Source organism: Lutjanus erythropterus, chromosome 3 (assembly GCF_056507025.1).
Source record: "Lutjanus erythropterus isolate fLutEry1 chromosome 3, fLutEry1.hap2, whole genome shotgun sequence".
Taxonomy (NCBI): Eukaryota; Metazoa; Chordata; class Actinopteri; order Lutjaniformes; family Lutjanidae; genus Lutjanus; species Lutjanus erythropterus.
Window position 1 is genome coordinate 8,447,125 of NC_139319.1, and position 23,965 is coordinate 8,471,089.

Consider the following 23,965-nt stretch of genomic DNA (forward strand, 5'->3'; position numbering starts at 1 on the left):
TGACAACAAGAGAGAGAATCAGATCTGCACTAATATCAGAAGAGTCTGGTTGAAGGTGACAGTGAATGTGTGAGCTCACATGTGCTGGTAGGAGCTGCAGTTCAGTCCCTTTGAGGCGAGACATGAGAGGAAGTGAGGCGAAACAGCGGGCAGGAATGGACGAAGCCGGTGGTTGAACCACTGCTGGATGATGGTCACATTATTGAGGCTGGCCACGCTGAGTGAGTCCAATCGGATTTCTTGTAAAACATCCAAAATCACTGACAGGGCGGGGTTTCTGGGGTCCAGAGTCTACAAGAGAAAAGAAACTTTCAGTGTGGAGATCTGATCAGAAAACTGTAACTGATTCATTGTTGTTGATTGATACCTTGTTGGATAGAAGATCCAGAGCTTCATCCAGCACATGTGAGGCTTTTAGGAGGAGAAGTTTCCAGACGGGTCGTGAGCTGCTGTGGCTGTAGGAGCGATTACACATCAACATCATCGCCAGATCCTTCGCTTTCAGCGCTGACAGCTGTGTGATGAAAGAACAGAACGACAACATGCCAATAATCACATGATCACAATGAAACAATTTGACACAACAGAAGTTTCAGGACAGTCAGTCTGAAATGTTTTGGTGTCTCACCGAGGCACAAGCAAATTCCTCAACAGGATAGCTGCACAAACTTCTATTCATCCATCCGCTGTCGAGGTGGAGCTGCAGCATTGTGCTGTAGTTTAAATAAAAGAAGACCATCAAACATTTATTGACAATATATTAATACACAAACTGTTTAAACAAGCTCAAAGTAAGATTCAAGTGAGTGGTTGATAATTCTCACCTGTTCACTCCAACACAAATGTCTGTTTCTGTGAAAAATAAACGAATTCATGGTGATTATTAACATTAAAATACTGAATTATCTTATGAATAAGCTCATTTTTAGTGAGACAACTTACCATTTATCATGGTAACATTGCACTTAAGGGAGAAAGAGATGAAGACATTAATGAGTCTTCTATCATAAAACTAATATGTCACTAACAATATTTTTTAAAAATTAAGAATCACAGTTAATTACCTGTCCACTGAGAATGATGCAGCCTATAATAAAAGCAAAAAAAGTTCGTAATGTAGTTCACATGACATAAAATGTTCATTTCAGTGATGAGATTACAGTATGACAGCATAGTAAAAAGGTAATGAAGGCATATTGATGTTCAGGTAGGATAAAAACTTTCAGCTCTTTTAGCTCTGTTTTTGGTCTCCACCAACTCCTGAAGGACAAACTGCTACTTCTTCTCATGGTAAAAGTATCATACAAGAAAAGTCATTATAATATCATTATTTTATAAATGTTAATAAATGTTACAGACTGTGCTTCTCACCTGGTGGTAAGTGCTTGGTTAAGACCATCTTGATGTGTATGATGGATGACGCTGCATCAGGATAAACTGTATTCATCTCCAAGTCCAGTCTGTTAAACCTAAAACAGCAACATGTGGGATCAATGCCACAGTATTATCTTTCATATGATTATAAACAATCAATATAAGATGTAAAATAAACACATTGACATGAACTCACAGTGTTCTGTAGGATGAACAGGAGAGGTTTGCCTTCAAATACAGAAAAAACTCAAATTATTACCTTCAACAAGTGATGCAAAGTGTAAAATTTGAGTAAAGAGGAATCATGTTTCTCTTGTTACCTGTGGGAGGACCATGACGAGAGCAGACAGGAACTCTGTGAATTTCCTGGTGTCAGGAGATTTAGTCAGGTCATCAAAGATCTTATTTATGATGACATCTTTGTGTGGAAGAGTTGGAAGAGTCAACACCAGCAGCTCAGCAGTCTGTTTTGGAGTCAGGAGACGAAGGACCTCCAGCTGGATGGAAGAGACAGAAGAAAAAAAGTTTACTGCTGCTGAAAATACACTGGTCAGTTTTATAAATTCTTCATGTCAGCATAGATTAAATCTTACAGGTCTGAAGTGTGGGTTGAGATGGAGCAGCTCTTTGAGGGACAATAATCCTGAAAATGGACCCAGATTCTCCATCAGCCACTCTGCACTGCTGTTGGACAGAGACACACAGGCTGGACCTGGAACAAGACATGAAGATAAAGATGAGGATCCAATGATGGCAAAGTTGTCTCTACATCTTTCATCCAACAATAAGTATTTCATCCTGATGACCCACAAAATAGGATATTTTGTGATGAAAAATAAACATACTCAAAGTGTGACAACTTACCTGCAGTGTTATTACTGGTCAGGAAAACATTAATGAAGTGTGTGTAGACAAATCTCTGCCTGTGGAGCGTCATGTGAGGCTGGAGATGACTCAAAATCTTCACACTGAGTTCAGAAAGGAAATAAGGGGTGATGTGGTTAATAATAATACCTTGACAACACAAGAAAGAATCATGTCTGCACTAATATCAGAACAGTTCAGTTGAAGGTGACAGTGAATGTGTGAGCTCACATGTGCTGGTAGGAGCTGCAGTTCAGTCCCTTTGAGGCGAGACATGAGAGGAAGTGAGGCGAAACAGCGGGCAGGAATGGACGAAGCCGGTGGTTGAACCACTGCTGGATGATGGTCGCATTATTGAGGCTGGCCACGCTGAGTGAGTCCAATCGGATTTCTTGTAAAACATCCAAAATCACTGACAGGGCGGGGTTTCTGGGGTCCAGAGTCTACAAGAGAAAAGAAACTTTCAGTGTGGAGATCTGATCAGAAAACTGTAACTGATTCATTGTTGTTGATTGATACCTTGTTGGATAGAAGATCCAGAGCTTCATCCAGCACATGTGAGGCTTTTAGGAGGAGAAGTTTCCAGACGGGTCGTGAGCTGCTGTGGCTGTAGGAGCGATTACACATCAACATCATCGCCAGATCCTTCGCTTTCAGCGCTGACAGCTGTGTGATGAAAGAACAGAACGACAACATGCCAATAATCACATGATCACAATGAAACAATTTGACACAACAGAAGTTTCAGGACAGTCAGTCTGAAATGTTTTGGTGTCTCACCGAGGCACAAGCAAATTCCTCAACAGGATAGCTGCACAAACTTCTATTCATCCATCCGCTGTCGAGGTGGAGCTGCAGCATTGTGCTGTAGTTTAAATAAAAGAAGACCATCAAACATTTATTGACAACATATTAATACATGAACTGTTTAAACAAGCTCAAAGTAAGATTCAAGTGAGTGGATGAAAATTCTCACCTGTTCACTCCAACACAAATGTCTGTTTCTGTGAAAAATAAATGAATTCATGGTGATTATTAACATTAAAATACTGAATTATCTTATGAATAAGCTTGTTTTTAGTGAGACAACTTACCATTTATCATGGTAACATTGCACTTGGGGGAGAAAGAGATTAAGACATTAATGAGTCTTCTATCACAAAACTAATATGTCACTAACAATATTTAAAAAAAAAGTAAGAATCACAGTTAATTACCTGTCCACTGAGAATGATGCAGCCTATAATAAAAGCAAAATAAGTTCGTAATGTAGTTCACATGACATAAAATGTTCATTTCAGTGATGAGTTTACAGTATGACAGCATAGTAAAAAGGTAATAAAGGCATATTCATGTTCAGGTAGGATAAAAACTTTCAGCTCTTTTAGCTCTGTTTTTGGTCTCCACCAACTCCTGAAGGACAAACTGCTACTTCTTCTCATGGTAAAAGTATCATACAAGAAAAGTAATTATAATATCATTATTTTATAAATGTTAATAAATGTTACAGACTGTGCTTCTCACCTGGTGGTAAGTGCTTGGTTAAGACCATCTTGATGTGTATGATGGATGATGCTGCATCAGGATAAACTGTATTCATCTCCAAGTCCAGTCTGTTAAACCTAAAATAGCAACATGTGGGATCAATGCCACAGTATTATCTTTCATATGATTATAAACAATCAATATAAGATGTAAAATAAACACATAGACATGAACTCACAGTGTTCTGTATGATGAACAGGAGAGGTTTGCCTTCAAATACAGAAAACAAAAAGATTATTACCTTCAACAAGTGATGCAAAGTTTAAACTTTGAGTAAAGAGGAATCATGTTTCTCTTGTTACCTGTGGGAGGACCATGACGAGAGCAGACAGGAACTCTGTGAATTTCCTGGTGTCAGGAGATTTAGTCAGGTCATCAAAGATCTTATTTATGATGACATCTTTGTGTGGAAGAGTTGGAAGAGTCAACACCAGCAGCTCTGCAGTCTGTTTTGGAGTCAGGAGACGAAGGACCTCCAGCTGGATGGAAGAGACAGAAGAAAAAAAGTTTACTGCTGCTGAAAATAACTACGTAAAAACAGCACTGGCCACTTTTCTAAATTCTTCATGTCAGCATGAATTAAATCTTACAGGTCTGAAGTGTGGGTTGAGATGGAGCAGCTCTTTGAGGGACAATAATCCTGAAAATGGACCCAGATTCTCCATCAGCCACTCTGCACTGCTGTTGGACAGAGACACACAGGCTGGACCTGGAACAAGACATGAAGATAAAGATGAGGATCCAATGATGGCAAAGTTGTCTCTTCATCTTTCATCCAACATTATTTTCATCCTGATGACCCACAAAATAGGATATTTTGTGATGAAAAATAAACATACTCAAAGTCTGACAACCAACCTGCAGTGTTATTACTGGTCAGGAAAACATTAATGAAGTGTGTGTAGACAAATCTCTGCCTGTGGAGCGTCATGTGAGGCTGGAGATGACTCAAAATCTTCACACTGAGTTGACAAATGAAATGAGGAATCGTGGTCAGTGACAATACATTGACAACAAGAGAGAGAATCAGATCTGCACTAATATCAGAAGAGTCTGGTTGAAGGTGACAGTGAATGTGTGAGCTCACATGTGCTGGTAGGAGCTGCAGTTCAGTCCCTTTGAGGCGAGACATGAGAGGAAGTGAGGCGAAACAGCGGGCAGGAACGGACGAAGCCGGTGGTCGAACCACTGCTGGATGATGGTCGCATTATTGAGGCTGGCCACGCTGAGAGAGTCCAATCGGATTTCTTGTAAAACATCCAAAATCACTGACAGGGCGGGGTTTCTGGGGTCCAGAGTCTACAAGAGAAAAAAAACTTTCAGTGTGGAGATCTGATCAGAAAACTGTAACTGATTCATTGTTGTTGATTGATACCTTGTTGGATAGAAGATCCAGAGCTTCATCCAGCACATGTGAGGCTTTTAGGAGGAGAAGTTTCCAGACGGGTCGTGAGCTGCTGTGGCTGTAGGAGCGATTACACATCAACATCATCGCCAGATCCTTCGCTTTCAGCGCTGACAGCTGTGTGATGAAAGAACAGAATGACAACATGCCAATAATCACATGATCACAATGAAACAATTTGACACAACAGAAGTTTCAGGACAGTCAGTCTGAAATGTTTTGGTGTCTCACCGAGGCACAAGCAAATTCCTCAACAGGATAGCTGCACAAACTTCTATTCATCCATCCGCTGTCGAGGTGGAGCTGCAGCATTGTGCTGTAGTTTAAATAAAAGAAGACCATCAAACATTTATTGACAATATATTAATACACAAACTGTTTAAACAAGCTCAAAGTAAGATTCAAGGGAGCGGTTGATAATTCTCACCTGTTCACTCCAACACAAATGTCTGTTTCTGTGAAAAATAAATGAATTCATGGTGATTATTAACATTAAAATACTGAATTATCTTATAAATAAGCTTGATTTTAGTGAGACAACTTACCATTTATCATGGTAACATTGCACTTAAGGGAGAAAGAGATTAAGACATTAATGAGTCTTCTATCACAAAACTAATATGTCACTAACAATATTTTAAAAAAAGTAAGAATCACAGTTAATTACCTGTCCGCTGAGAATGATGCAGCCTATAATAAAAGCAAAATAAGTTCGTAATGTAGTTCACATGACATAAAATGTTCATTTCAATGATGAGATTACAGTATGACAGCATAGTAAAAAGGTAATGAAGGCATATTCATGTTCAGGTAGGATAAAAACTTTCAGCTCTTTTAGCTCTGTTTTTGGTCTCCACCAACTCCTGAAGGACAAACTGCTACTTCTTCTCATGGTAAAAGTATCATACAAGAAAAGTAATTATAATATCATTATTTTATAAATGTTAATAAATGTTACAGACTGTGCTTCTCACCTGGTGGGAAGTGCTTGGTTAAGACCATCTTGATGTGTATGATGGATGATGCTGCATCAGGATAAACTGTATTCATCTCCAAGTCCAGTCTGTTAAACCTAAAATAGCAACATGTGGGATCAATGCCACAGTATTATCTTTCATATGATTATAAACAATCAATATAAGATGTAAAATAAACACATAGACATGAACTCACAGTGTTCTGTATGATGAACAGGAGAGGTTTGCCTTCAAATACAGAAAAAACACAAATTATTACCTTCAACAAGTGATGCAAAGTTTAAACTTTGAGTAAAGAGGAATCATGTTTCTCTTGTTACCTGTGGGAGGACCATGACGAGAGCAGACAGGAACTCTGTGAATTTCCTGGTGTCAGGAGATTTAGTCAGGTCATCAAAGATCTTATTTATGATGACATCTTTGTGTGGAAGAGTTGGAAGAGTCAACACCAGCAGCTCAGCAGTCTGTTTTGGAGTCAGGAGACGAAGGACCTCCAGCTGGATGGAAGAGACAGAAGAAAAAAAGTTTACTGCCACTGAAAATAACTACTTAAAAACAGCACTGGCCACTTTTCTAAATCGTTTATGTCGGCATAAATTACATCTTACAGGTCTGAAGTGTGGGTTGAGATGGAGCAGCTCTTTGAGGGACAGTAATCCTGAAAATGGACCCAGATTCTCCATCAGCCACTCTGCACTGCTGTTGGACAGAGACACACAGGCTGGACCTGGAACAAGACATGAAGATAAAGATGAGGATCCAATGATGGCAAAGTTGTCTCTACATCTTTCATCCAACAATAAGTATTTCATCCTCATGTGTCACCACTTTCAACATGCACCTTTGTACTTTTACTCACTGACTTTGACACATCTTTATTGAAGTCTGACAACTTACCTGCAGTGTTATTACTGGTCAGAAAAACATTAATGAAGTGTGTGTAGACAAATCTCTGCCTGTGGAGCGTCATGTGAGGCTGGAGATGACTCAAAATCTTCACACTGAGTTCAGAAAGGAAATAAGGGGTGATGTGTTTATTGATAATATCTTGACACTAATAGGGAATTAATCATGTCTGCACTAATATCAGAACAGTTTGGTTGAAGGTGACAGTGAATGTGTGAGCTCACATGTGCTGGTAGGAGCTGCAGTTCAGTCCCTTTGAGGCGAGACATGAGAGGAAGTGAGGCGAAACAGCGGGCAGGAATGGACGAAGCCGGTGGTTGAACCACTGCTGGATGATGGTCGCATTATTGAGGCTGGCCACGCTGAGTGAGTCCAATCGGATTTCTTGTAAAACATCCAAAATCACTGACAGGGCGGGGTTTCTGGGGTCCAGAGTCTACAAGAGAAAAAAAACTTTCAGTGTGGAGATCTGATCAGAAAACTGTAACTGATTCATTGTTGTTGATTGATACCTTGTTGGATAGAAGATCCAGAGCTTCATCCAGCACATGTGAGGCTTTTAGGAGGAGAAGTTTCCAGACGGGTCGTGAGCTGCTGTGGCTGTAGGAGCGATTACACATCAACATCATCGCCAGATCCTTCGCTTTCAGCGCTGACAGCTGTGTGATGAAAGAACAGAATGACAACATGCCAATAATCACATGATCACAATGAAACAATTTGACACAACAGAAGTTTCAGGACAGTCAGTCTGAAATGTTTTGGTGTCTCACCGAGGCACAAGCAAATTCCTCAACAGGATAGCTGCACAAACTTCTATTCATCCATCCGCTGTCGAGGTGGAGCTGCAGCATTGTGCTGTAGTTTAAATAAAAGAAGACCATCAAACATTTATTGACAACATATTAATACATGAACTGTTTAAACAAGCTCAAAGTAAGATTCAAGGGAGCGGTTGATAATTCTCACCTGTTCACTCCAACACAAATGTCTGTTTCTGTGAAAAATAAATGAATTCATGGTGATTATCAATATTAATTAATTAAAATACTGAATTATCTCATGAATTAACTTGTTTTTAGTGAGACAACTTACCATTTATCATGGTAACATTGCACTTAAGGGAGAAAGAGATTAAGACATTAATGAGTCTTCTATCATAAAACTAATATGTCACTAACAATATTTAAAAAAACGTAAGAATCACAGTTAATTACCTGTCCACTGAGAATGATGCAGCCTATAATAAAAGAAAAATAAGTTCATAATGTAGTTCACATGACATAAAATGTTCATTTCAATGATGAGATTACAGTATGACAGCATAGTAAAAAGGTAATGAAGGCATATTGATGTTCAGGTAGGATAAAAACTTTCAGCTCTTTTAGCTCTGTTTTTGGTCTCCACCAACTCCTGAAGGACAAACTGCTACTTCTTCTCATGGTAAAAGTATCATACAAGAAAAGTAATTATAATATCATTATATAACAAATGTTAATAAATGTTACAGACTGTGCTTCTCACCTGGTGGTAAGTGCTTGGTTAAGACCATCTTGATGTGTATGATGGATGACGCTGCATCAGGATAAACTGTATTCATCTCCAAGTCCAGTCTGTTCAACCTAAAATAGCAACATGTGGGATCAATGCCACAGTATTATCCTTCATATGATTATAAACAATCAATAAAAGATGTAAAATAAACACATAGACATGAACTCACAGTGTTCTGTATGATGAACAGGAGAGGTTTGCCTTCAAATACAGAAAAAACACAAATTATTACCTTCAACAAGTGATGCAAAGTGTAAACTTTGAGTAAAGAGGAATCATGTTTCTCTTGTTACCTGTGGGAGGACCATGACGAGAGCAGACAGGAACTCTGTGAATTTCCTGGTGTCAGGAGATTTAGTCAGGTCATCAAAGATCTTATTTATGATGACATCTTTGTGTGGAAGAGTTGGAAGAGTCAACACCAGCAGCTCTGCAGTCTGTTTTGGAGTCAGGAGACGAAGGACCTCCAGCTGGATGGAAGAGACAGAAGAAAAAAAGTTTACTGCTGCTGAAAATAACTACGTAAATACAGCACTGGCCACTTTTCTAAATTCTTCATGTCAGCATGAATTAAATCTTACAGGTCTGAAGTGTGGGTTGAGATGGAGCAGCTCTTTGAGGGACAATAATCCTGAAAATGGACCCAGATTCTCCATCAGCCACTCTGCACTGCTGTTGGACAGAGACACACAGGCTGGACCTGGAACAAGACATGAAGATAAAGATGAGGATCCAATGATGGCAAAGTTGTCTCTTCATCTTTCATCCAACAATAAGTATTTCCTCCTCATGACCCAACGAATAGGATATTTTGTGATGAAAAATAAACATACTCAAAGTCTGACAACTTACCTGCAGTGTTATTACTGGTCAGGAAAACATTAATGAAGTGTGTGTAGACAAATCTCTGCCTGTGGAGCGTCATGTGAGGCTGGAGATGACTCAAAATCTTCACACTGAGTTCAGAAAGGAAATAAGGGGTGATGTGGTTAATAATAATACCTTGACAACACGAGAAAGAATCAGATCTGCACTAATATCAGAAGAGTTTGGTTGAAGGTGACAGTGAATGTGTGAGCTCACATGTGCTGGTAGGAGCTGCAGTTCAGTCCCTTTGAGGCGAGACATGAGAGGAAGTGAGGCGAAACAGCGGGCAGGAATGGACGAAGCCGGTGGTTGAACCACTGCTGGATGATGGTCGCATTATTGAGGCTGGCCACGCTGAGTGAGTCCAATCGGATTTCTTGTAAAACATCCAAAATCACTGACAGGGCGGGGTTTCTGGGGTCCAGAGTCTACAAGAGAAAAGAAACTTTCAGTGTGGAGATCTGATCAGAAAACTGTAACTGATTCATTGTTGTTGATTGATACCTTGTTGGATAGAAGATCCAGAGCTTCATCCAGCACATGTGAGGCTTTTAGGAGGAGAAGTTTCCAGACGGGTCGTGAGCTGCTGTGGCTGTAGGAGCGATTACACATCAACATCATCGCCAGATCCTTCGCTTTCAGCGCTGACAGCTGTGTGATGAAAGAACAGAATGACAACATGCCAATAATCACATGATCACAATGAAACAATTTGACACAACAGAAGTTTCAGGACAGTCAGTCTGAAATGTTTTGGTGTCTCACCGAGGCACAAGCAAATTCCTCAACAGGATAGCTGCACAAACTTCTATTCATCCATCCGCTGTCGAGGTGGAGCTGCAGCATTGTGCTGTAGTTTAAATAAAAGAAGACCATCAAACATTTATTGACAACATATTAATACATGAACTGTTTAAACAAGCTCAAAGTAAGATTCAAGGGAGTGGTTGATAATTCTCACCTGTTCACTCCAACACAAATGTCTGTTTCTGTGAAAAATAAATGAATTCATGGTGATTATTAATATTAAAATACTGAATTATCTCATAAATTAACTTGTTTTTAGTGAGACAACTTACCATTTATCATGGTAACATTGCACTTGGGGGAGAAAAATATCAAGATATTAATGCATCTTCTATCACAAAACCAATATGTCACTAACAATATTTTAAAAATATATTTAAAAAAATCACATTTAATTACCTGTCCAGTGAGTATGATGCAACCTATAATAAAAGCAAAATTTATGGTATAGTTCAGAAAGTGCATATTAAATTGCTAATTTCTATGACAACACAATAGCAGGGAGATAAAGACATGTTCGGGTAAGATAACAAACTTGGAAACGACACAGATTCTGCTCTAAATAATGAATAGGTCCAATATTCACTGTCTTTAACTCTAGTTTTGGTCTCCACCAACTCCTGAAGGAAATACTACTATGTCCACTTAAGGAAAAGTACTTAAACAAAAAGAGTAATTATTATATCATTATATTCTAAATGGTATGAATATGTTATAGACTGTGCTTCTCACCTGGCGGTAGGCGTTTGTAAATGGCCATCTTGCTGTATATGATGGGTGAAGCTACATCAGGATGAACTGTGTTCAGAGCCAAGTTCAGTCTGTTCAACCTAAAACAGCAACATGTGGGATTAACGCCACGGTATTATCCTTCATATGATTATAAACAATCAACATATAAACACAAATATATATATATATAAACTCACAGTGTTCTGTATGATGAACAGGAGAGGTTTGCCTTCAAATACAGAAAACAAAAAGATTATTACCTTCAACAAGTGATGCAAAGTTTAAACTTTGAGTAAAGAGGAATCATGTTTCTCTTGTTACCTGTGGGAGGACCATGACGAGAGCAGACAGGAACTCTGTGAATTTCCTGGTGTCAGGAGATTTAGTCAGGTCATCAAAGATCTTATTTATGATGACATCTTTGTGTGGAAGAGTTGGAAGAGTCAACACCAGCAGCTCTGCAGTCTGTTTTGGAGTCAGGAGACGAAGGACCTCCAGCTGGATGGAAGAGACAGAAGAAAAAAGTTTACTGACACTGAAAATAACTACGTAAAAACAGCACTGGCCACTTTTCTAAATTCTTCATGTCAGAATAATTTAAATCTTACAGGTCTGAAGTGTGGGTTGAGATGGAGCAGCTCTTTGAGGGACAATAATCCTGAAAATGGACCCAGATTCTCCATCAGCCACTCTGCACTGCTGTTGGACAGAGACACACAGGCTGGACCTGGAACAAGACATGAAGATAAAGAGATATCTGTAAATGCTACAAGTTTAAAAATCTGAAATAGTTTTGAAAATAGTCACGTCTTTATAGTCATTCAGGTGGTGCAGCGAGTACCTGAGTGCGCCAGGAAACGAAGGATGAAATCCTTCAGGACCACGTGCTGTTGTTTTGAGGTCATGTTGTCAAAATGGTGGACAAATACCTGCAGTCTGAATATAAAACCAAGGGAAGAATGAGAAGTATTACGTGATGAGGGTAATGTAATTATAAAAGTGGCCTAAAAATCATGAGGTTGCAACTAATTACATTACATCAATGTCAGTTCAGAATCAAATTATATGTTCTGAAGACTTAAATAAAGGTATTACGTGTATTTTTTGGAAAAATGGTTCCAGGAATTAACTTCCAGTGAGAAACACGCTGTTTTCACTTAGAGAATATTTTTTTTTTACAGAGGACTGATAGAGAGCTGAACATTATGATGTTGCAGTGAAGATGACCTTTGACCTTTTGAACATGAACTCATCATCGCTTCATCATTCAAGAGAAAAAGGATGCAAATGACACAAGACAAAAAAGACCAAACAAGACTAAAAATGAGGTAACAGGATGAAAAACTCCATAAAAGATGTAACGACAAAAAAACATAACAAGACGAAAAAGTTGTAACAAGAAAGAAACCAACATGAATTATGTATCAAAACAAAAGTTGTGTAATAAGATGAAAAAGATGTAATAAGGAAGAAATCCACGTAAAAGATGCAACAGGACAAAAAAGACTTAACAAGACAAAAATGACACAAAAGACGTAAGAAAAAAAAACATAAAAACATAAAAAGAGCAAAAATAGTAGCAGAATAAAACAGATGTAACAAGAAAAAACCAACATTAAAAATGTAACAAAACATGAAAAGGTGTAATAAGATGAAAAATGACATAAAAGATGCAACAAGACAAAAAAAGGTAACAAGACGAAAAGAAGTAACAACAAAGAACCCAATGTAGAAGACGTAACAATACAAAAAATAACACAAAAAAACAATGTAAAAGATGTAATAAGATGAAAAAGACATAAAAAGACAAAAACGCCAAATAAGACATAACAAAATGGACGAACAAGAAAAAGACAAAGGTGTAACAACACAAAAAACTGAGTAAAAGGGACTTTTTACTTTTATACTTTTCAGCTGTGATACTTTCTTTTACTTTTTTACACAAGTATCTGAAACAGTCGTAGTAGTAAAGCAGAGTTTGAAGAGTTAACATGTTTTTCACGTTCACAGTAAGGTTAAACCGAATCCTGACCTCTTAAGCCAAAGATTTCGAATGAACCACAGTAACATGCATGTTGATATGAAGGAGGATCTGTAAGGTCAGGTTAGGCAGTCTGTGAACAGTCACTTACATCTGCTGGTATGAGTGACAGCTGATGTTCTTGCTGCTCAGACAGCGCAGAAATACTCCTGACGCAGACGGCAGGAACCCGCTCAGACGGCCGTGGAACCACGTCCTGATGACGCTGGCGTTCATCAGCTGCTCGTCGGTCAGCATCGACACTCTGATCTCACCAATCACATCCAAAACCTGGGACGCTGACGGGACGACCATGGTCTGTGGGAGAAATCGCTTGATCGAATTATTAAAGATCGTAATAACGGGAGCTGTTCTCCCTTGTCGGAACGTAACGCATTATTCACTTTAATAATCCTGAAAAGAAGCTGAAGACGTGTGTGTTCATCAGAGGGTTAAAAAGACACTGACCATGTTAGACAGCATGTCCAGAGCTGGGTCCAAGACAGAGGACAGCTGAGTCAGCAGCATCTTCCACAGCACTTTGGAGTGGCTGCTGTTTCCAGGCAGATTACACTTCAGAAGAGACACCAGCTGATTGGCTGTGAAGTTCTCCAGCTGCGTGTGTGAGACAGGAAGTGGTCATTTACAACATACAAAGGGAGTTCCTCCTGGTTCAGTCCTTGGACCGGACTTATTTTAAACTTTATTTAAAAAATTACCCACAATTTCTGCCTCTTTGCAGATGATACCGTCTTCTATTCCTGTACAGATTCTATTTATTCATCTATTTATTCTATTCTATTCTTCTTAAAACTGGTTCTAAACTGTGCTAAGACGAAATGTATGTTGTTTTTGATTGAAATTCACTGTGCAGATGACACCATAATAGACTGGTGCAATATTAAATATTAAAATGTAGGTCTATTATAAGAACCACATCGAGTTGCTGTTATCAAAGCTTGTACCCATTTACCCTTTCACTTTTTCTGGTTCCTGTTGACAGTTGGTAGGTTGTTTTTATGCTCTCTCTTGGGAAATTAGTGAGCATGGAAATATACTAACAACTCAAGGTATGATAATATCATGATAATAAGTACAAGGCATTTATTGCAATATTAAAAAACAGAGAAAAATAACAACCTGGAAAAAAATATCCTTTATCAAATAATTGACCTGATGTGTACAGTATTTTTTGTTTGTATAAAATATGCTTTTCCTTTTAACTTAAAGTGCTTCTGCTTTCATTAAAAAAAAGAAATTAAAAGAAATTTAATTGGAAGATTGTTTTATTGTGATATCACTGTATTTGATATGTTGTTATATCCCTATAAATTGGATTATCAGGACTTCAGCAACATTTGATCACCCTGATCACAGATATGTGATCTCACTTAGTTCTTTCTGAGTTGCATCACATTAAAATGATCAAGCAAAACTGAGGACTTCTTAGATGATTTTAGTTGCGTCTGCTCTTATTGTATGTTTGCACCTTAGCAGCATCGTAAATGAAGGCTCTCCCTCAATTTATTTTCCAAGGATTTAAATAAAATAAATTATTGTGATGTTGAAGATGATTTAACCATTTAGCACAAGACATGTTGCATAGAAACCACTCTCAGAAATGAATATTTGTATTTCAAATCTGACTTTTTTTCTCTTTTAAATGAGATAGTCACCTGTGCACATGCATATGTCTCCAAGGTAAAATTGCAGGGAACGTCCGTGGATGTGTTCAAGTGAGAGTTCAGGCCAGAGCTGTGGATACATGTTAAAAACAGCAAACACACATCAGTATGCACACAACTCAAACAGTTCAATTCTGGATTAAAAAAAAAACTGAAACAAATGGGATACCTGTCTACTCCTCTGCAGACCTTAGTAGCTGTCAAAGAGCAGAGATGATTTTAGCTCTATATAAGAACTTACAGTCATGTATTGAGTCATTAAATGAGACTTTAGTCTGGTCTTACCATTGTACTGGGTCACTGGGCACTGTGAATGACAGAGTTTTAAAGAATTATGGAACATTTAAAGAATTTATCAGTAAAATTTAAACACAAGATAGAAAATATAGGTAAAATAATTTTATAGTAAATATAAGTTTAGCTTAAACCAAAAAAAGAAAAAAATTTAGATTTAAAGAAATCTCACCGTGATGTTTGCTGGGACACACTCTGTTCAAATCAAAACATAAAAAAATATTCAGTCAGCTGTTGTTTGCACATCATAACACTTGCAATAAAAAAATCCAAATGCTTCTATGCAGAAGGTGTGTGTGTGTGTGTGTGTGTGTGTGTGTGTGTGTGTGTGTGTGTGTGTGTGTGTGTGTTAGAGAAAGAGACTGACCCTCTGGTGCGACGTCTATCAGGTCATCTATGGCAGCCCAGATGACAGGTTCCACATCTGGTGGCACAGATGGTGTGGCTCTGTACAGTCTCTCAAAACTGACACACAGATAGAGAGAAAAATCATTTATTCAGCATTTAGAGCTTCTGTACCTCAACTTAATTGCTTTTTTTCTGCATCAAAATAAACATAGTGATAAAAAATCATTGCATAGGAGTGGTATTTTTTCTTCATTCAAATATGTGCACCGGGTCATACAAGAGTTGTGAAAATCATGTGAAAGTCAGTCTCACAATGTCAAGAATAATGTTTTTAAAACATCAAACACCAAAAACAAAAAAACAAAACAATACAAATAAATCTGTTCTTTTTTTCCTTGACACTCCTCCTACAAATCTGGAGCAATTGCCACCAACTCAGAAGAAGTTAGTATTTTGGATTTTTGATATTCTGTAGTTTAGAGAAGTTATGAGTGACTCCTGTGTTTGACACATCAAACTGTCAGCTGTGAAAAACTGTCTACTGGGCTTATACAGAGAAAACAAAATAAAGTTACTCACATATGTCTGTAGACACCGCAGGGTGGATTGACCTGAAAAGTTGAATATTTTACAATTAATTATCCAGGACAGTTAAAAGTTCTCCAAAAGCATTTAAGTTACTGTATCATAACAAAGCTGTTACCTCTTTGGCGAGCAGGACCACGTGGTGCAGCACCTCCCTAAACTTCCTGTCTTCAGGGGACTCCAGCAGGAAGTCAAACACTCTGTTGACGACGACGTCTTTCTCAGGTGGAGTAGGAAGACGTAACAGCAGCAGTTCTGCTGTCTGTCTTGGAGTCAAGAGGCGAAGGACATCCAGCTGGACGGGAGACGAAGAGAAGAAACGATTTACGATAAAATAAAGACTTCAGTTGAGTCGGTTACAGACGAAGCATTTCAGGATTTTCAGACTCACTCCAGAGAAGTTTGGGTTGAGCTGGTAGAAGTTGGTGATGGGGGCGAATCTCGCAAAGAAAGCAAAGTTCTCATTCAGCCATTCTGCACTGTGATTGGCTGAGGACACACACTGGGGGTCTGAAACATACATGCAAATTTAATGTATAGTTATTATTTTTGTCTAGTATATTTACTGTATCTAAGTACAAATTTAAGTTGTTTTTTTTTACTTTACCTGAGTAAATTAGAAACCTAATTATAAGCTTTGAAATTGTGATAACAGTTTATATTAAGGTCCTAGTAATAAGCATTCATTAATAGATAACAAGCAGGGTTACCCACCTTGTTTTGCCTCACCTTTTCAGTGCAGGATTTTTAATTATTTTGTTGTCCTTTTGCTTTTCTGTTTAAAGGCTTTTCTTTCTGCTAACAGCTGACTTACCAGAGGTGTTGTGATGCAGCAGGAAGGAGTAGATGAAGTGCTGATAGATGTTGTGACTGTGCATCGGATCAGCATCTGTAAAATGTTTGCTGAGAGCTGCCACACTGCACACAGTGAAGAAGAAAAGACAGAAATTACATTTAAGACACCATGCAGTGTGTGTGTGTGTGTGACAAAACTAATACGTCCTCAGGCCTGTGGACTCACATGGTTTGGAAAACTGGGCAGGAGAAGTTCTTGGTGCTGAGGCAGGACAGGAGGCTCGTGGGTACGTCAGGCAGGAGGGGCAGCAGTTTGACCTGAAACCACAGCTTGATGAACTCCGGGTCGTTCAGGTGCTCCTGGGTCATAGACGGAGACTCCGACTCGCGAAAGATCTGCTGAAACTCCGATCCCAGCTCCCTGAAGTCCTAAACCAGGAAAAGAGTCAAAAGAGTTATTTTAAAATGAGTAGTGACATGAACAGGAAAGTAAACAGAGTATATAAAAAGTAATTTACAATAAACATGTGTGACAGTAGAAAGTTAGAATTAGAAAAGGTAGATAGATAGAAATGGGTAGAGTAGCTGATATACTCACCACTGTGGACAACTCTTTGATCAGTGAGTTCAGACGTCCTGTCAGCTCTACGATCAGTCTCATGATCGTCGCCTCAGACATCGTCAGGTTGGTACGAGCAGCACAGTGCAACACGTGGGCTACATTTACCACCGCATCAGTCAGCTGGTAGGGTGAAAAAAATGGTCAGATTTGATCAGATCAGGTCAAATTTCTATTAAACTTTAAAACTTAATTTGTCAAACAACATTCTACATAGAAGCCTCACCCCACAAGGTCCCTTATCAAGAGAGATGCTGCAGACATCCAGTTCTTCAGAGGTTTCATTGTTCATACCACGGTCCAGATAGCTGCACATAAACAAGACATAAACATAAATTACAAGACATTATAAAACACCATCTTACAAACACAGAAACATATTAACTGACATGTGGTGGATTGAATGAGAACTCTACACTAAATAAAACCACATTCTTTTTATGAGTAGGACATGACTGATGTAAGTTAGAGCTTAGGGGTTTGACAGGATTTTGACCAGATTAGTGGAGAGCTAACCTGTCCCCAAATCTTGCACCTTTATTTGATGAATACTGGACAATGGTAATCAAAAGTGTTAATGTGACGTACAACACTTGATGGAAGGCGAGTGTGATGTTTTGGTGCATCAGGGCCGCCTCATTGGGCAAGAACCTCCGCAACAACGGCATCACGACCTGCCGGTACCAGTCCTCCACGTTTGTCACATCAAACCTCTCTGGAGCTACAGATGTGTTTTTTGGCCGGTACATGTCTGCCAGCTCAGCCAGAGTCCAGTTGAGCAGGAACTGGGTCAGAGAGGTGCCTCTTATTTCTGATATGTCCCTCTGGAGAAACACAGCAGGTCAGGAGTCATTTCATTTGGCAGATGAACTGCATGCATACATATATCTGCATGTCAATTTAATGCATGTGTGTGTGTGTGTGTGTGTGTGTGTGTGAGAGAGAGAGAGAGAGAGGTTGTACCTCTTTTGTGAAGGACACAAAGTTGTGAACGAAGCTCCCGATGGGTTTGAAGGCTGTCATGAACCCATTTACAACCTGTAAGTGTGACAAAAAAGGTGATGTAGTCTAAAATTAGACGCAAGGTTTTGCAGGATAAAGACAGTAAAGCCTGTAGGGGCATCACAATCATGTGAACACTAATATATTATCTTTGCTGCTAGCTAAAATAAAGACATGAAGGAAAAGCTTGTGTTGAATACCAAATTGTGGACAATACATTTTGGGAGAATTCTGCTTGTGAAAAGTGCCAAAAAGTGTTAGCTTTTGACAGCTGCAAGCTATGGACATCATCAGTGAGGAAACACACAGACAGCTGCAGGAGTACAGGACTTATATTAACAGTTCCGGGCGGGTCCGGATTTGACTTGACTTGAGGTAATTGTGGGTAACTGGGTGCGGGTTTGCAAAATTGGACTCTGAAGTGTTTTTCCCAAATTGTCAAACTATTCCTTTAAGTTGTATGATGAGAGTGAACCAAAACAGTAACGTCGATAGCCATAACACCAAAATAATTAATTTACACGTGTTAAAATGCTCCATGGAGCTGCAAAGCATATTGATCAGAACAATATTAAAATAAAAACCAGACACTATATTGTTCTGTCTCTCTTTCTGTTCCAAAACTTCATAGAAGCTCTAATGATGTGGAATAAAATAATCTGATGTATGGTTGCATCATCACCTGACATTATATGCTAATATTATATATCACCAAAATGCATTGCATATTTGGAAACTTTTGGATTTCCACAACACGGCAACTTGACAAAACATGAGTTTGCATGCATGCATCCATCAGTATGTGGCTTAAAAAGGTTAAGTTTTGCAACACCATGACCACATGAAAATACCAGGTATCTGCAGACACCTTGTTGAGCAGTACTGCTTACTCAGGAGTTAGACTAACAGCAGACTATAAAATGGAATACTTCCAGATTCTTCACAGTATTGTTGAATCTAAAGTCAGTATCTATGCATCCATGCTACATTGCAGTACCTCTCTGAGGCCGTTTTGTGGGGACGGTGGTCGGTACGGGTTATACGGGGTCTGTGGATAATAGGTTGGACCGAATCCAGGGGTTGTCCAGGTGTGGCCCCCTCCAGGGCTGGCAGTGGGGGGAGGGCCAGAGCCGCCTGTCAACAAACTGTGGAAGACCAGGGATAGGGTGCCGTTGTCTAAACCTGCAACCTCAGGCCTGAGCAGCAGCTCGGCCTTCTGCGCTGGAGACAGCAGGTGGAGAACCTCCAGCTGTGGGGGAGAAGAAAACAATGGAGCACAGGAGTCATCCACTGTGTCACTTGAACTGAACTCCCCCAACTCTGATGTTGACTTATATTGTAAATTCTATAAATCCTGAAGGAAACTCAAGTGAACTCACTCCACTGAAGACTATGTTGAGTTTTGAAAAGTCCTTCATTCGGGCCATGGCTCTGAAGGCACCAAAGTTCTTCATCAGCCACTCCTCACTGCTCTCGTCTCGCTTCACACAGCCTGTACAGAGATTACACACACTGAGTTAGTGCATATATACATAATTTAGATAATAATTTATAATCATCTAAAATTCTTAATGTGCCAGTTCAAAACACAACACATAATTCTGCTCCTAGGAGTCTCTCTCAGATTAAAACAATATCAGAAGACTGAAAATTGAAAGTTTATTTGACATGACTCAGGTAGGAGTTCACAGACGAGATAATGAATTAATGTTAAATTTAGTCACAATCGCTCGATTTTACCCAGAAGTTATAGCAAGTAGCGACCAAATAAAACACATCCTTAGCTTGAATAAAGTTTCTCTGGTTTTGAACATTGTTGAAACATTTGGGATACTGTCAGTATACACAACTGAGCAAAATATATAACACAGGTCTAGTGCAGGGGTCTGCAACCTGCAGCACCAGAGACACATGAGGCTCTTTTGTCCCCCTTTTTTTAATTTGTATGCATCACTGTTGTGGGCCTGAAGTAAATCTTACATTCTCCAAATGTAAAAATCCATAAAAAGAAATATCTTGGAGGAAAATAGAGAATTTAATAATTTCAGCTACGGACCAATCTATTTTTTAGGCAAAAAAAAAATGGCTCCTGTGAGCTTTTGGAATATGTGAAAAAATTTGGAAAGGATAGTGTCACTTTTCATTTTGGCACCTGAATTTCTGACAAAGACAAAATAGTGCAGAAACACTGGGTTTGTTCTGAGAAGCGCCTGATTCAGCTGCACATTTCTGGAGGATGTTAGCAAAGCCACTTTTCATATTGATTAAAAAAACATTTTCTGTTACTAAAATGAATGGAGAGTAGGGATTTTCTTGCCTCACCTTCTTCCAAGGTGCATGAAGCAGTTCATACTCCAGTAACACTTGTAATGTAAAGAACAACGTCATTGTGAGGCTGGCGCTTTTTGACTTGTGCTGAAGGCTACAATCCAGCATTGAAACAAGTCAGCCTCACAATAAAATTGCTTTTTTTTCTCCTACAAGTGTTGGAGCTGTTACAACATCAACAGATTCAGTGGAAGGTGCAGCTTTAGTGGAGGTATGTGCCGTCTCAGTCATTTCAAGCTAATTATAATTTTGAAATAAACACAAACAAAGTATTACCAGCTACTCTGTCTCCAGACAGAAAGGGGTACATAAAGAACGTGTAGATCCACTTTTGTCTGGCTGGACTCATCTCAGAGTAATGATGACTGAGCTCCCTCACCCTGCAGGAAGAGACAGGATCATGAAAATATTGTTGTCTATATGTTGTTGTCAGTCTACCTGCCTATTGACACAGGCGGGTAGACTGAGACATAATAAGCTTTGTCAGACAAAGTAAAAGGAGCAAGAAAAAATAAAGCCAAAATTGAAACAAAACTAAGACACAAGCAAAAATAAGACAGAACTGTAGCAAAGATAATAACAGGAAATCAAGAAAAACATAGAATGAATGAAAATAAAGGGAGGAGAAGGCAGAGACATTATATAATATTATCTAGTCAATATAAATGATGTAAATAAGAGGAATGAAATAAGACAGCATCATGTAATGTCAGTATAAGTACAAATAAAAAGAATATGATTCAAATATGTTAAAAAGAGACGGCATCATGTAAAAACCTAACTGCTGCGTTTTGAAGTAGCTGGAGGTGGTAGAGTGATTTTGGATTAAGAGTGAATTACAGCAGTCGAGTCTGGAGAATATAAATGCGTGGATGAGTTTTTCCAGGTCAGAGTGTGGGAAACAGAAATGGTTCGCGGATGGAGGAAACTGTACTGGACCACTTTTTTGATGTTTGTTTGGAAACTGAGATCTGAATCGAATATTAGTCCTAGATTTCTGGTGGCAGAGTGGCCCAAGGAACCACAGATGTTTTTATCAGCAAAGTCGTAAAACTAGCGTGGTTTGTCAGTGTTTTAATCTAGAAAATGGAAATAATATTGACTGTAGACCGTGACAGAATAAACTGGTATACAACCACTTGACTGGAGCAACATATGACCACACTGAGCACAGACACGGACGTTAACCTGCAAGCAGAGCAGCTGCTGCTGCTAGCTCTGCTAATGTTAGCTAATGGTAGCAGGCTGGCGGCTAACGTCAGCTCCGGGTCATTTACCACTGTGATCCTCTTCGGTCTGAAAAGTTTAAGCATTAAGTGAGTTGTTGTCATGTTTTGTAGGTCATTGTGTAACATTTGTGTTGCACAGCATAAAGTGTCACACATTTCAGTGGCATTGTGGCGATTGTGGTCTGTGATTAACGGCTTGAAATGGCTCTTAATTTTTTTCAGATAGTGTTTAACATTATCAATTAATAAACTGTGCTCAATTTGATCCACTTTTGGGTGTTTTCTTACTGTTAGACTACTCGACTAGTCTAAATCAAATTTTGCGTTTAATCAAAGGGGAAATTTGTCGTCAGGACCATCCCTAGTGTTTTCTGCATCGCAATGGAAAGACACATTGTGGTGCTGGATAATCTGGCTGAGCAGAAGCATATAAACAGAAAATAAAATTGGACCTAAAATTTAACCGTGCGGTAAACCACAGGCAATTTGAGTCCTGGAAGATGTGCGATTGTCTATGGTGACTGCAGAGGTTCTATCTGAAAGGTAGGAATAAAAACAACATACACAGTCTGGTAGGTAGAGCAGCTGAAGTTCTTGGTGCTGAGGCAGGACAGGAAGTTTTTGGTGATGGATTTCAGCAGCGGTTTTATCTTGACTTCCATCCACATTTGGACCAGGGCCTCGTTCTGGAGAGGGTCTACTCTGGGGTTTAATGACAGCTCCCCCTGCAGGCTGAGAATCGGCACTCCGGTCATGCTGGACCTCTGTGGTTGTTGATGAGAGAGGGGTAGAAAGATGGTTTGTTGAAATGTATTTATGTTATGTGGTCAAAAAAAAGACATGTGACTTTTTAACGTGATGTGTTGCAAAATGCTGTCCCATTCCTGTTTTTAGAAACATCTCTACGGTTGATATCTCCGAAACTGGCAGGACTTGTTGGATAATTAGCACTACAGTTAAGAGGAAAAATATGTGCTTTTTATTTGGGGGTGAACTATCCCTTTAATACTCAGTTAAGGAGTAGTCTGTGTAAAAGTCACCACACTATTAATCTGTCACGGTCTGAATATCCATGAACAACAAACGCAGCATTACAACACAAACTAGTTTGGTTGGAATCTAAGACAACATTCCTTCCGTTACGTGCCAACTGAAGAACATTCCTGTCCTGCTGTTAACCACCAGCCGTACCATGAAGGTGTACATGTCCATCATCGCCTCAAGCATTCCTTTCAGCCTCCGCATGTGGTCTCTCCCGGTGTCTGTTGACGGCAGTCCCACACAATGGAGGAAGTGCGAGGTCGGACCCGGCACCTTTGAATTGGATGACAAAAGGGACGAGTGAGCAGCGAGGAAACAATTTGACATAAAGCTTTGAAGGCGAATCAGAAGCTTTGCTCCAAAGCTTCTTCAGTGCTTCATTCACACATCTGATACTGAAACAGAGGTCATAAGTCGGCCACTGAGTTGATATAATCACTTCATAACTTTTGGAACATCGCATGCTATTTTTTAGCAGTAAATTCTGACTGTGCCTGATTGTCTGATGAAGCATTTGGTTGTCTCATCATGAGTCATCTCTGGCTCCTACATAACAAATACCAGCAATATTTCTTTTCTCTGTGGTAGATTTAAAGGTATAATACATGACGTTTCTGCATCTTTTAAAATTTTATCAAGATCAGCATAATGACTATTTTTTATTTATGTCTTTGGTCTATGACTGCTTTGCATGTCTGTATGTAATGCTTAGCTATTTGTTGCTGCTTCATGTTGCGTGCAAGGCTATTTGTGCCAAAATGGTGTTTGTTGTTGCTGTGTTATTGTTATTGTATTAGTCTTGCATAGCCAGACTTTTCTCCACAACTTTCAGAGCTGGAGAAAAGTCTGGCTCCATACAAGCACATTCTGCTATAGCGGAAAAAATGGCCTGACTTGTTTGTGTTTCTGTAAACCAATCAGAAACGTCTTGGGTGGAGCAAAGCCCAAGATACAGTGAAAGTGCTACTGCAAATTAGTGCATGTTGGC

General features: G+C 39.2%; 1 protein-coding gene across 1 annotated transcript in view; it reads right to left on the reverse strand.

Moving 5' to 3' along the window:
• mslnb (mesothelin b) overlaps positions 1–23,244 on the reverse strand; it is a 43,529-nt gene extending 20,285 nt beyond the window's left edge. Inside the window, exons 1-68 of the mRNA XM_084714443.1 lie at positions 23,128–23,244; positions 22,501–22,700; positions 20,984–21,087; positions 19,759–19,871; positions 19,377–19,628; positions 18,341–18,415; positions 17,966–18,201; positions 17,604–17,685; positions 17,357–17,500; positions 16,985–17,187; positions 16,778–16,881; positions 16,355–16,473; positions 16,082–16,258; positions 13,520–13,666; positions 13,164–13,369; positions 11,873–11,967; positions 11,640–11,758; positions 11,353–11,529; positions 11,229–11,260; positions 11,032–11,129; positions 10,699–10,721; positions 10,572–10,593; positions 10,454–10,481; positions 10,258–10,342; positions 9,997–10,143; positions 9,709–9,920; positions 9,478–9,581; positions 9,207–9,325; positions 8,919–9,095; positions 8,795–8,826; positions 8,596–8,693; positions 8,289–8,311; positions 8,167–8,188; positions 8,041–8,068; positions 7,845–7,929; positions 7,584–7,730; positions 7,296–7,507; positions 7,063–7,166; positions 6,774–6,892; positions 6,486–6,662; positions 6,362–6,393; positions 6,163–6,260; positions 5,856–5,878; positions 5,734–5,755; positions 5,616–5,643; positions 5,420–5,504; positions 5,159–5,305; positions 4,871–5,082; positions 4,642–4,745; positions 4,374–4,492; positions 4,086–4,262; positions 3,962–3,993; positions 3,763–3,860; positions 3,456–3,478; positions 3,333–3,354; positions 3,215–3,242; positions 3,019–3,103; positions 2,758–2,904; positions 2,470–2,681; positions 2,239–2,342; positions 1,968–2,086; positions 1,695–1,871; positions 1,571–1,602; positions 1,372–1,469; positions 825–852; positions 629–713; positions 368–514; positions 80–291 (exon numbers count right to left, since the gene is read on the reverse strand). Coding sequence (XP_084570569.1) covers positions 80–291; positions 368–514; positions 629–713; positions 825–852; positions 1,372–1,469; positions 1,571–1,602; positions 1,695–1,871; positions 1,968–2,086; positions 2,239–2,342; positions 2,470–2,681; positions 2,758–2,904; positions 3,019–3,103; positions 3,215–3,242; positions 3,333–3,354; positions 3,456–3,478; positions 3,763–3,860; positions 3,962–3,993; positions 4,086–4,262; positions 4,374–4,492; positions 4,642–4,745; positions 4,871–5,082; positions 5,159–5,305; positions 5,420–5,504; positions 5,616–5,643; positions 5,734–5,755; positions 5,856–5,878; positions 6,163–6,260; positions 6,362–6,393; positions 6,486–6,662; positions 6,774–6,892; positions 7,063–7,166; positions 7,296–7,507; positions 7,584–7,730; positions 7,845–7,929; positions 8,041–8,068; positions 8,167–8,188; positions 8,289–8,311; positions 8,596–8,693; positions 8,795–8,826; positions 8,919–9,095; positions 9,207–9,325; positions 9,478–9,581; positions 9,709–9,920; positions 9,997–10,143; positions 10,258–10,342; positions 10,454–10,481; positions 10,572–10,593; positions 10,699–10,721; positions 11,032–11,129; positions 11,229–11,260; positions 11,353–11,529; positions 11,640–11,758; positions 11,873–11,967; positions 13,164–13,369; positions 13,520–13,666; positions 16,082–16,258; positions 16,355–16,473; positions 16,778–16,881; positions 16,985–17,187; positions 17,357–17,500; positions 17,604–17,685; positions 17,966–18,201; positions 18,341–18,415; positions 19,377–19,628; positions 19,759–19,871; positions 20,984–21,087; positions 22,501–22,700; positions 23,128–23,181 — 7,397 coding nt within the window. The 5' untranslated portion in view covers positions 23,182–23,244. The remainder of the gene's footprint in view (positions 1–79; positions 292–367; positions 515–628; positions 714–824; positions 853–1,371; positions 1,470–1,570; positions 1,603–1,694; positions 1,872–1,967; positions 2,087–2,238; positions 2,343–2,469; positions 2,682–2,757; positions 2,905–3,018; positions 3,104–3,214; positions 3,243–3,332; positions 3,355–3,455; positions 3,479–3,762; positions 3,861–3,961; positions 3,994–4,085; positions 4,263–4,373; positions 4,493–4,641; positions 4,746–4,870; positions 5,083–5,158; positions 5,306–5,419; positions 5,505–5,615; positions 5,644–5,733; positions 5,756–5,855; positions 5,879–6,162; positions 6,261–6,361; positions 6,394–6,485; positions 6,663–6,773; positions 6,893–7,062; positions 7,167–7,295; positions 7,508–7,583; positions 7,731–7,844; positions 7,930–8,040; positions 8,069–8,166; positions 8,189–8,288; positions 8,312–8,595; positions 8,694–8,794; positions 8,827–8,918; positions 9,096–9,206; positions 9,326–9,477; positions 9,582–9,708; positions 9,921–9,996; positions 10,144–10,257; positions 10,343–10,453; positions 10,482–10,571; positions 10,594–10,698; positions 10,722–11,031; positions 11,130–11,228; positions 11,261–11,352; positions 11,530–11,639; positions 11,759–11,872; positions 11,968–13,163; positions 13,370–13,519; positions 13,667–16,081; positions 16,259–16,354; positions 16,474–16,777; positions 16,882–16,984; positions 17,188–17,356; positions 17,501–17,603; positions 17,686–17,965; positions 18,202–18,340; positions 18,416–19,376; positions 19,629–19,758; positions 19,872–20,983; positions 21,088–22,500; positions 22,701–23,127) is intronic.
• Between the last annotated feature and the right edge of the window lie 721 nt (positions 23,245–23,965).